We start from the raw sequence: 12573 nt of genomic DNA, 5'->3' as shown, positions 1-12573 counted from the left end.
ATGTCTCTGCTCAGATAGTAATCTTAGGATCTTTTGAGCAATTTAGATAGAATGTCATATATCTACACAGGGCCAGAGATATTCAGATCCCGTTATTCCAACCACAAAGCAAAGCCTATAGTCTAAAATCTTGATTTTTAGAAGCTGCTGGGTATGAAAGAGGTATTTATCCTTTATGCTGTTAGATCTTTTTAACATCTGACCAATTACCTAATTATAAGAGTCAAAATTCCCACTAAGGGAGGTCACAGAGAGTTAAGACATATGCTTAGACTGTAAACAAAATTCATAATCTTAAAACATTCTCAAAAAGTGCCTATGAACTTAAAAATATGGGGGCCTAGTCCTATTTTTAATTCACTTGGGTTAATTTACCTTCTATGCCTCTTCAAAGTATTAAAAACATCTAAAAATTGTCATAACAGTTTAAGAATATGTTTTTGTAAATCAGCCTTATAATGGGGGTTATAAAGTTCCTTTGGATTTACTCTAATAGCAGCCATGATTTAAGGAATTCGTAAAATAGAAAAAATTGTATTAAAATCTAGGAATGGGTTAATTACAACTTTTATGTCCTCATTACACTGGTGATGAAAGGCATTTACCAGCTTAGAAGCACTTTAAAAGTTCTCCTTATGTGAACTGCAACTATACCCCTTAGGTCTTCCCAAATCCTAGACTTTTTCCCTTCATCTTTATGAAAATAATCCTTTGAAACTAAAGGAACAACAAGTACAAGAAGTTACTGACAACATTCTTTATACATTAGTTGTGGTGTCTTATGTTAAAAAGCAAGGGGAGGAATGCTAGCAACTGTGTGCTGAAATTCACAGGAACAGACAGGTAGATCCAAATCCTATGGACAGCCTAAGAAGATGACATGAACTTTTAACCTGTTTCCAACAAAAACTCAAGCCAACTTTATGATTACAAAATCTGTTTCTTAAGAGTAGTCACTTCTTCATAGTCTTACAATGTCCATTGAGGTGCTGAGTAAAAGTCAGAGCATGGTGAAACCTCCGAACTTCACCCCTCTCTGAGTAGAAAGAGGTTTATTGGGGAATTCAAACTGACAGGCTGTCTCTCAGGAGACAAAGAGAATGTCAAAAACGCTGAGTGAGCCTTGCCAGTTTTTAATACAGGTTGTGGGCAGGAGGGAGTCTGCAAGCTGCAACAGCCTGGCAGTTAGAGCAGTGGCAATGGGACATGCCAACCTAGGAGCTGGAGTGGGGACTTTGATATCTGTTGCAGACTTCTTTGAGTTAAAAGGGAACTAGATTTCTTGTTGTGGGAAGTAGCTAGCTGCAGAAGCAGATTAGGAAAGTAATGGCTTTACAGGATTTTGGAGGAATGCTGGCTTTAACTAGCAATCCTGTTTACCTGTCAGAGAGCAGCCTGAGCAGAGCCCAGATGGTCATTCAGGACTTGTCACCATGAAATAAAATGAAAACTCTAAGTTGAAAGAATGAACTGCCTTATGACATTGTCAGCAGCACTCCTGTTTTGGGGACCCACTCTTGAACCTAGCACTGGGGAGTAGTCTTTTTTTTTCTTTTTCTTTTTTTTTTTTTTTTTTTTTTTTGGCATGCAGCAATGTCTTTTATTAGGCACAGAATTTTAAATGTTCTCTTCGATTTCTCCATACACAGGCAAAACTAGGTGTGCCATTTAGCATACTGGAGCTTAGCAACTGATTTACTATCTAAAGGGAAAATTATCCCTAACCTGCTTAACCAGGAGGCCAGCTCATCTGTCGACCTGGGGAGTAGTATTAAGTGGGTAAAGTGCTTGACATGGAAGTGAACTTGTGAATGCTGAGAGCCTACGCAAAACTCTGGTGCAGTCCTGTAGGATGAAAGGCAGCATAGGAGAATTCCTGGAGGTTAGAGGCTCAGCCAGTGTGATAAGACGCAGTTGTGAAAAAACAACAAGAAATCTTGTTTCAAAAAAATGTAGAGCCCAAGGACGATAGCTGAGGTTGGCCTTTGAACTCTGCATGCATGCCATGGCATGCATTCACGCACATGCACATACGTGAACATACACACATTATACACACACACTAAAAATTAAGTATGTATGTGTATAACATATATTCATGTTTCTGTCCACTGATATTAATATATTTTTAGTGTCATCTAGAATAAGCTACTAATAGGAAAATGATTCTTAGAAATAAGTAAAATTTTTAAATGAGATAATTACTTTTTACTGATAACTCTTTTATATTCTTTAAGCATGGAAAAAATGGGATATTCTACATTGCCTGGAGTCATAAAGATTCTAAACGAATAGCAACCTGCAGTGGTGACGGGTTTTGGTAAGTACTCTATCTGATAGCATGAGGTTAATCTATCTAGAAAGGGCACATCTGATCATGTGAGATGTATATTTTGTTTACACAACTGTACCATTATAAATATTATTTAAATACCCACATAGACATGTGCTATATTGGTGTGGTTTATCGTTATTAAAGAACAATGCAATACAAAAGCATTTCAAACTACAAAATGAACCAAATATAGAGGGTTTTTTAAGTTTTCTTTGAGATAGGGTGTCTTAAGGCTTAGGTTGACTTTCACCTCCCTATGTAGCTGAGTATGACCTTGATCCCTGCCGCCTTCACCTTCCAAGTTTGGGATTATAAGTGTGACCCACCATGCCTGGCACAGACATTGCCTTCTAAATGAAAACACTGCCCTGAAAGAATGAACTGCTTTAAGGAAACTCAATTTCCAAGAAAATTTAAGAGGCACTAAACAATATTAAAAAGAAACTCATGTTCACATTTCACTATTCATAAAGAGATAAATGCTGTTGAAAATAAGAATATGACAATGAGATGAAAAGGCCCCTTAGAGGAGCTAATTTCACACTGTGTTTCTGGAACACTTGCTCTCTTAATTCTGACACATCCCGGAGAGGAGGGGGAGTATAAATTTCCAAGTAAAAACCCATGCAGAGATGATTTTATTTTAAATCACCACCACCTTGTATTAGGAATGAAGTTGTCATTGAGAATTGCTCATTAAGAATGGGGAAGCTTGTCTTCTTCATTAGATTTTGCTTTACAAAGTGCAATTTTCTCACCTCCATTCTAAGAACTCCAACAGGAAGAAACAGGAAAGGTAAACAAAGCCGCCCTTCACCGTAACACCCATAGCAACTTTCCTTATTGAAGAGAGATTTGCTATGGGGAACACACTAAATTCTAAATGATATGCTTAAGGTGTTTTTTTTTTTAATTAAATATTCCATAATTAGCTTCACCATATGTCCTTGGGGCCTTATTTAGCTTCATTTGTCAGCACTAGCAGTCAACTCTGGGTAGGCACCCACTAAGCTTAGGCAAGCTTCATGCGGTTTAAAAGCATTTTCCAAGGATTCTCAGGACATGGCATGTGCTAGTTCACACACGGCTTCTTGTATTCCCATGGAAGCAATAGTGCTCCCATTGTGGTAGTAATAACATAGATTGGGGAATGACTTCATTTTCTGTGATCAGATTATAAGGGATGCTTTCCTGTACTAAGGAGCTCTTGAACTTAGGTTGCATTTCTGAATATACACCAGGAAAACAGTGTAATATAAGTTTTGGTCTTGGTGAAATAGTGCATTGAGTGAAGTTTGTGGATGAGCAAGCAAAATAAATTTTAAGCACTTCAATGTTAAGCTGGAAAATGTAATGTATACATATATTATAGTTTCATGTATATCTGAAGGTACAGGAATCTATATTTTTCTATAATTAAAAACTTTCTGAAAATAGCTTCTAAATCTATCACCCTTAATTTGATCTAAGTGGATTATTGTAATTCATATTATGCATGTGAAGACTTGTAATTGGTAATACAGTTCTCTCTCTGTCTCTGTCTCTCTCTGCCTCTCTGTCTCTCTGTCTCTCTCTCTCTCTCTGTGTGTGTGTGTGTGTGTGTGTGTGTGTGTGTGTGTGTGTGTGTGTGTGTTTTATAAGGTCTCTTTGTGTAACCTTGACTGACCTGGAACTTTTTATGTGCACCAGGCTGGCCTTGAACGCATAGGTATCTATATGCCCCTGTTTCCTCAGAGGTGGGATTAAAGGCTTGTGCTGCCACACTTGGCACTTTTTTCCTGTTACATGTTCTCTGTAGTTTGCAGAGACGCCTTTTATCTGAGATTACTGACCTTTGAATCTTGCAGTTATGACTTGGTTTGTTTGCCTAATTTTAGTATTATTCGGACAATTGATGGTAAACTTCTGCACAAGTACAAGCACCCGGCTGCAGTCTTCGGCTGTGATTGGAGCCAAAACAACAAGTAAGTTCTCTTTTCCTAAATAATAATTGTTTCAGAGAGTGAAAAAAAGGTTATAGTTACTCCCATAGACCATACCTATTCTTGGATACCGCTCCCTTTATCTGCACAAGAGGAGCCTTGTAACTGCTCATTTGTTCCGGCTGTTTGTAGTACATGGTGCTTTCATATATGACTTAAGCATATTGATTTACTAGCCTCAAAAGAATCTCATAATACACTGGAGAAAAACATACTGCCAATAACAAATGAAACTAATGAAAACTAGAAGTGAGCCTATTCAATGTGCGACTCTATGGTAGAAATGTCGTTCTTTTTCTAACTTCTTTTAGGCATCTGTTCAGTTCTGCATTGGCTTTCTACCGCCCCCAGCTTGCGCTACCACCTCTGCATTGCATAATTTCCCAAGATGTAGAACGTCAGTGGGTGGATTTGAAAGACAGGCTTGTGTGAGAACTACTTATCCTGTAAAAATCAGCTTTCATTTAAAATTAAATCCAAGCAAAATTCCACTAAAATTAGACCTCCAACTGACTGCATTTCAAAGAATTGTAAGCTCCTTTTGATTGGGTATAGTGTGTTTTAAAAGGAGCTTTCTTTAGATATTGTCCAAAGCAACATGAATTCCCTTATTCTTTCCTGTACTAAATATGGAAAACATCCATAAATATTAAAAATATTCTGAATTAAATAACATACAATACAAAATAATGGACTTGTGTTTTTTCCAGTAGGTATACTGCAATAGGTAACAGAATTTATTAGCACATATGTAGGCAAGATACCAATGGTTACACAAAATATAACTGATAAGAGGGCCGCCCTCCCTTCATTATTTCTTGTCTTGAAAACTTAACAGTCACTGACAACAAAAGCTGCTGTGCAGGAGGTGGCTACAGCTCCCTGTCATTTCAGTTTCCATTTTCAGTCAGCCACCGATGCTGGTGATACTGGTAAGAGGAGTGAGGCAGAGAAACAGACAGACTCAATCTCCACAGGCTCAGACTGCAGTATTGGAATAGCAATGGGCTCCAGGCTTTCCATGGGATGAAGGTGCATCACATTTAGAGGGGCTGGCGTGACACATACACACACAAACACACAACACACACAGTATTAAGTTGGGGCTAAGCGTTTTTAAAAACTTTTTATTGATTTTTTTGTGAGTTTCACATCACGTACCCTAACCCTACTCATCTCCCAGTTCCTTCATAGCCGCCCTCCCCCAAAGAAAATAAAAAACAAAAATCAACAAAACAAAACATAAAAAATAGACCATCGTGGATGCTGTAGTGTGTCATAGTGTGTCCATTTTGCCTAAACAGCTCTACTTGCAAACGTTCATTTCAGTGAGTCATTGGCCTGGTTCAAGGCCTCTGATATCTGCTACACCATCAATATTGCCTCTTCACTGGAACTCCTCTCAGATATCCTGTAGTTACTCTCTGTTATGGAGACCCTGCAGCTTTGGTAATGCAAGACTGGCCCCTTCAGTTGCTCCAGCAGTTCATAGATGAGGTAGATGAAGTGGGGAGGGTGCAGAGGCAACTCAAAGCCTTGGATCTGAGCCTGGGTGGCAGCTGAGTTTGTCATCCCACCAGCGCTCCCACTCCCACACCACCCGGGTGAGCTCTCCAGCACTGCCCTGCTAGCTCATCCAATGCCCAAACTGGCATGGGGCAGGGCCAGCTTTCTTGATCCCATGCCCCCAGGGCTGGCTCTCTGCACCTACACCACCAGAGCTAACTCCACAGGGGTGGGCTGGGCTAAGCAGTATGGCTTGGAGCTATTTCCCAGTACAGCTTGACTCAATTCCTCAGACTCTCTATCTGAATATCTTTATCCACATATACCCCTTCTAGTATGCAGTTTTGGCTTTTATGTGGTTGGCTTTTGATTCCTTCAAAGTCCCTTCACCTTTGCTATGATGTGACCAGGTTGAACATTTAAAACACAGATGTGAGGGCTACAGCTCAAAGATAAGTATTTGTCTAGCATATGTGAGGCCCTAGAGCATCTCCTCCCAGCACAAAGGACCAAAAGAAACCATAGATCTGCACAAATGATTCCTATGGGTAAATCCATGACTATTCTCCCATTGCCTGCTGGATAAAAATGCAAGTTCTCTTTTTAAGCATAAAAAGACTCATTAAGTCATAGAAAACAACCAGTGTTGCAGTCTTAGGAACGGCAACTTCTTAGTAAAAGAAGAAAGATACAGTCTTCTCATGGTTCTTCTTCCTTAGAAAGTAAGGAGAACCCAGGAGACCCTCAACTTATTCTCTTTAGGGGGTACTTTGTAATTTTTTGTGTACATTTTATTTTTTTAACATTTTAATTTCTATTAGCATATTCAGTATTGCATTTTTTTCTGCACTTTCAGACAAAATGTGTTTCTTTTCTCTCCTGTTTTATCCCCCATGTTCCTGGACTACCGTTTGCTTCATTCCTCTCCAAAGTATCTTTCTGCTTTCCTGTCACATTTGTCCTATTATTGTCCCTCTTACTTCTCTTTCCTGCCCTCATGGTCTAACAGAATTATATCATATATCGCTACTGTATATCACCCCAACTTATACACATGATACTGAACATCGAAGCCAGAATCTGAATGTCTGAGAGCCTAGATGATTTGGTTCGATGTAATACTTTGTAGATCTGTCCGTACCAAGCATAACAGCACTGCAAGCCCTACAAATTAGCCCTGCCTTACCCGGTTTCTTTCTGTGGCTACCATGTGAACTCCAATGGAGGACACAGTAAAGAAACCACCCAGATGGCCACTCCATTGTGAGGAGGTTTGCTGTTGTGGCAGAGAGAGAGAGAGAGAGAGAGAGAGAGAGAGAGAGAGAGAGAGAGAGAGAGAGAGAGAGAGATCGTGCATCCAGAAGCATGTGGAGGAGAGTGGAGCAGAGAGGAAAAGAGGCAGACTGTACACAGCCAGGGCTAGGGAAATGCGGAGATGGAAAATCCCTATGGGTTATAAGGAAGGTGAGTAGTTGGGAAGCAGGAGGCCTGTAAACTGGAGCAGCCTGGGAGGTCCAGATAGAGGAGGTAAGATGGACTAGTGTGGGCTTTGAGATGCATGGCAACTACATTTGGATAGGAGCAAGGAGCCTGGAGGCCAGCATGGGTTTGCTGTACTCATAGGAGCACAGGAAATGACTCTTAGGGGGAGGATGGGAGAGAACCATTTCACAACTTCCTGAGGAATGGCAGGTTTTTACCTAACATATATAGTCCAACTTAAGATAAGCCTAGACTCAGTTTGGGACCAAATCAGTGGGCCGGATCCTTTAGGGGAGAAATAAAGCATCTGTTGGGTGAAACTTTGGATCTCTCCATGGATCTTACCCCATTATCTCCAAGGCATCCAAGTACTTTGACCACCAGTTTCCTGAACTAGCTAGATTCTTTCTCTTTTTCTTCCTTCCTTCCTTTCTTTCTTTCTTTCTTTCTATCTTTCTTTTTGGTTTTTTGAGACAGGGCTTCTCTGCGTAGCCTTGGATGTCTCGGACTCGCTTCATAGACCAGGCTGGCCTCCAACTCATAGTGATCCGCCTGCCTCTGCCTCCCAAGAGCCGGGATTAAAGGCGTGCACCACCACTGCCTGGCCCACTAGATGGTTTCTTAGCCTCAAAGTTTCACTCATATTGTCCCCCTTTATTTAAGATTTTGTTCCCTGCCATACTTTCCATCTGAGGTTGGGCATAGATAAAATCTACCTGCCTGTCTGTACAAAAGCTACTTTTAAATTTTTTATGTACTTGAAACGTTATACATGTATACAATTTATTTTACTGTATTTCCCAGGCACTCACCCTCCTCCTTCTCCCAGGAATTACCCTCCCGACCCGATATCCTGCTAACAAATATTGTATAAAAAATCTTTTTATGAGTTCACAATTCTGTTTCTCCATAATATATGCATCAGTGCACTTGACAAATTAATTTTTAACTGTATGATTTGATACATATTGACTATTTCTCTCTCATAGATATTGTTCTAATTTGCTTTACTGTGTTGTGATAAGCACCATGGCTGAAAGGGCCTTTAAGAGAAAAGAGTTGGTTTCATCTGACGAGTTATAGGCCACAATTGAGGGCAGGAATATGGAGGACAAAACTGAATCACACTCTGAACAAAGCAGCCTACTGGGTTCCATGTTTAGTAATTAGAACAGTAACATATTTTTAAAACTGTCAGTAGTTATTAGCTGTTGGTTGTCATGTTTTAACATTCCTTTGGTGGCCTTTCAGAGACATGATAGCCACTGGCTGTGAAGACAAAAATGTCCGCGTCTTTTATGTAGCCACCAGCTCTAGCCAGCCACTGAAAGTATTTAGCGGGCACACAGCAAGAGTGTTCCACGTTAAGTGGTCCCCACTGAGGGAAGGGATTCTCTGCAGTGGTTCCGATGATGGGTATGTATATTAGAATTCTAATTTTCTTGTCCTTTAAATCATAAATGTACAGCTTCCCAGAAATGCACATGTAATATTAAATTAGTTATGGAGAGATAAAAATAAGCACTTAAGAGGTTGGGGATTTAGCTCAGTGGTAGAGCGCTTGCTTAGCAAGCTCAAGGCCCTGGGTTCAGTTCTCAGCTCTGGTGAAAAAAAAAAAGAAAAAGGAAAAAAGAAAAATAAGCACTTAATATACAGACAAGTAATAAGGAGACAAAATGAGTTTTAAAAACTAAATTAAATCCCATCCTGTTTATACTGCCACTGTATTTCTAACTTTAACTTGGTTTATTTTTGTTCAATGCAAATATTTATTTCTTGCTTATTATCAAGAATGTTTGTAGAAAATAATTTTAAAATGAAAGATGAAACAAATCAAATATAATATATATAATTTATAACATTTTTATGTTTAATGTAAAAACATTTGTATTATCATGAAGCCTTGTTTTAAAAGTAACTGAATTTTAGCATGAAGAGAAACATTAGAAATGAGAGTAATTTTACACTTTGTGCTATTGCCAAGAGTTTTTGAAATCTTGTATGTATCTTTTTGGTTTTGATATAATTGCTTTAATCACTATTTGAAGGGAAACTTGTATTGAAAATTATCAAAAAAAAGAAAATTATCTTATTTTGTACAAATGAAAGTCATTCTGTATAATACATGGAGTTTTAAATTGAATAGCTCAGAATTTTCACTTTCACTTTTTAGCATTAAATTCCAATTAGCTAGGAAAAATTATTTGAAATGTGACTTTGATTATTGTATGAAGGTGAGTATACATTTATTAATGAGATTATTCTAGTCACTACACATAAACTTTAATATCTAAATTCTATTCTGCATAAAAATAATGTCATCTTATAATTGTCTAAGATAACTCTTTTAAAACATCATTCTACCGATGTACGATTACAGTTGTACGCCTTTACAAATCCAGCTTGTTTATTCCTCTAGTAGCCATCATTAGCATGGATGACACTTACGCGTCTCTAATGTATCTTCCACATTTAAACAAAGGAAAATGCACTCAGTATTATAGTTAGTCTTTATAAACCCAGTGGTTCATATTAAATACTTTCATATATATATATATATATATATATATATATATATATATATATATATACACACATACATACACACACACATACATACACATTCTGAAAAATTGTTTTCCTTCTTTTGATTTAAAAATGTTTCTATAATGTATTTTGATCACTTTCCTTTCCCTCCCCCAGCTCCTCCAAGATCTTCCTCACCTCTCTACCTTCCCAACGTCAGGTTCTTTCTCTCTCCCAAAGCAAATATAAAAACACAATACAAATCAAAAAATAAATAAAAATAATAGAAAAATTATATAAAATAAGTGTAACTATTTCTGAAACACTGTATTTGCTATCAGTAATAATTTACCAGTAAAAGTTAGGAGACAGTCTTTGGAAACAGATAGCACTAACATATTCATTTAGGCCTGCTGTAAAAAATAAAATTTACACGCATTGAACATAAAATGCCTTTTAAGATTTTATTGTTTTACATGTATAGGTGCTTTGCTTGCATGTGTGTGCCATGTGCATGTTTGGTGCCCAAGGAGGCCAGAAGAGGATATCATATGACCTGGAACTGGAGTTACAGATGGTTATGAGCCATCATGTGCGTGCTAGAAACCAAATCTATATCTTCTGGAAGAGCAATTTTTGCTCTCAACCTCTGAGCCATCTCTCTGGCTCCACGAATGCTTTTTAAAAGAAAATGTGCTAAGAAGTAACCATATTGTGTTCCATGAAGACAATGTTAATATTTGGGAGAAATTATAATTTAGACATGAAATTGTCTTTCAGCTCTGTTCGAATCTGGGACTATACACAAGATGCTTGCATAAACATCCTTAATGGACACACTGCACCTGTGAGGGGACTAATGTGGAATCCTGAGATTCCTTACCTGCTAATCTCTGGAAGCTGGGACTATACTATTAAAGTATGGGATACTCGAGGAGGAATTTGCCTAGACACTGTGTATGATCATGGTGCAGACGTATATGGTAAACTGTTTTCCATGTGTTTATTATTTTGATGTAATTATGATGCTTTTTTTGAGCAATGCAATATTTTTAAATAAGTCACAGTATTTCATTTTGAAATGACATTTTTTAACATTGGAGAAAACATTTATTTATTTTTATATAAAACAATTAGGATCACTACAAAATAGCCAAAGAAGATATTCAAGTTAGTCAGAGGGTGGGGTTAGCATGTAGAGCTCTTGCTGCAGAATTGTGTTTCTGTGTACCTGCACAGAACGTGTGCATATATGTGTGATGTGTACATTTGCAGGCTGGATCCTACCACTTCCCTAACTCCAGAACATGAAATTTGTAATAGCACTGATACAATTTATATAACCATTATCTTATTTGGAGATAATGTGGATGATTTTTATTTCTTGAATATAACAATTGTTGGTACAACTAAGCTTGGAGTAAAAACGAAATTGCCCATTTTTATTTGTATTTTCTGTCATTCTTAAGCCTTGCTGAGAGTAAGTAGGCATGTCCTAGGGAAAACATACCAAATCTATGCATTCACAACCGTGTGCTTCCCCCCGCCCCATAGCCTTCTAGCTGAGGCTGTGTAGCCCTACCCTTAGGCAAATTCAGTTTTTTTCCAAGGATGAATATCCAAGCACGGCATCCAATTTCAAATGGTCAGCTGTAAACACATGTATATATGGGCATTACTAAATAGGATCAGTAGGGTATGTGCATATATAAACACACATGTAGATATGTACAGTAATTATAGAAAATACATCTGAATCTGTGGAGCACAGAGAGGGAGGGGGAAAGAGTAGAACTCTATACAAAGTAGTCATTTATGAAATTCCAAATACATAATCCTTTTTCTGATGTCTAAACTTTTTTTATTAATTTATTCACATTACACCTTCATTTCTTCACCTGTTAGTTCATAGATTTCATAACTGGTGGAATTACAATATACTTAATGCTTAGCCAAATGAAATTCTGCTTTCTCATAACATGCATTTCTAACCGTGTTTGCAGAACACACTAAGCAACAGTTGCCTTCGTGTGTTAGTTAAGTGCAAGTAGGAGGCTGATTCAGAGCGCCTCGGAGTTTCTCACATTTCGTCTTAACTTCAATTTTGTCATAATTTAATAAAAAGTGCATAAGGTTTTGCACTTTTGTTAAAACAGGCTTATTTTTTCCATCAGGTTTAACTTGCCATCCAAGCCGCCCTTTCACTATGGCTTCCTGCTCCCGCGACTCTACAGTGAGACTCTGGTCATTAATACCTTTAATCACCCCTTTACAAATAAATATTCTGGCAGACAGATCTTGGGAAGAAATTATCGGGAACACTGGTATTGAATATGTGCATGCACTTGATTTTTTCTTTAAATAACATTTTCTAAGGACAATGTCCTCACTGAATCATGTTTTCCCTCAGATAATGCTATAGATCACGGCATTCCTCCTCTACTATGTGGGAAAGTGTCGAGAGACATTAAGCAAGAAGTAGAAAAGCTAACGTGTAACCCTCGAGCGAAAAAGCTAAGATTGTTTTCAGAATGTTTATCAGTAAGTACTATAGAAATTATGAGTGGATATTGCCTCATTAGCCAGAATGAGTCATCCCAACTATTAACTTTGAATTGTATCCCGTTTGCATTCACCGTCCCAGAGCAGTACACGCATTTTAGCATGATCTATACAATATTAGAGAGCAGATATGAAACCAGAAAAAAGCAAATGGGAATGTGTATTTAGTTTTCTGGGTTT

General features: G+C 37.9%; 1 protein-coding gene across 1 annotated transcript in view; it reads left to right on the top strand.

Annotated features, from left to right (window-relative positions):
• Positions 1-12573, top strand: part of Wdr17 (WD repeat domain 17) — a 67700-nt gene that overhangs the window by 26443 nt on the left and 28684 nt on the right. Inside the window, exons 10-15 of the mRNA XM_051169608.1 lie at positions 2238-2320; positions 4213-4299; positions 8557-8721; positions 10612-10814; positions 12006-12155; positions 12242-12372. Of these exons, the coding sequence (XP_051025565.1) occupies positions 2238-2320; positions 4213-4299; positions 8557-8721; positions 10612-10814; positions 12006-12155; positions 12242-12372 (819 nt within the window). The remainder of the gene's footprint in view (positions 1-2237; positions 2321-4212; positions 4300-8556; positions 8722-10611; positions 10815-12005; positions 12156-12241; positions 12373-12573) is intronic.

Source organism: Acomys russatus, chromosome 27 (genome assembly GCF_903995435.1).
Source record: "Acomys russatus chromosome 27, mAcoRus1.1, whole genome shotgun sequence".
Classification (NCBI taxonomy): Eukaryota; Metazoa; Chordata; class Mammalia; order Rodentia; family Muridae; genus Acomys; species Acomys russatus.
The sequence above is the reverse complement of the archived record's forward strand: the minus strand, read 5'-3'. Positions and strand labels throughout refer to the sequence as shown.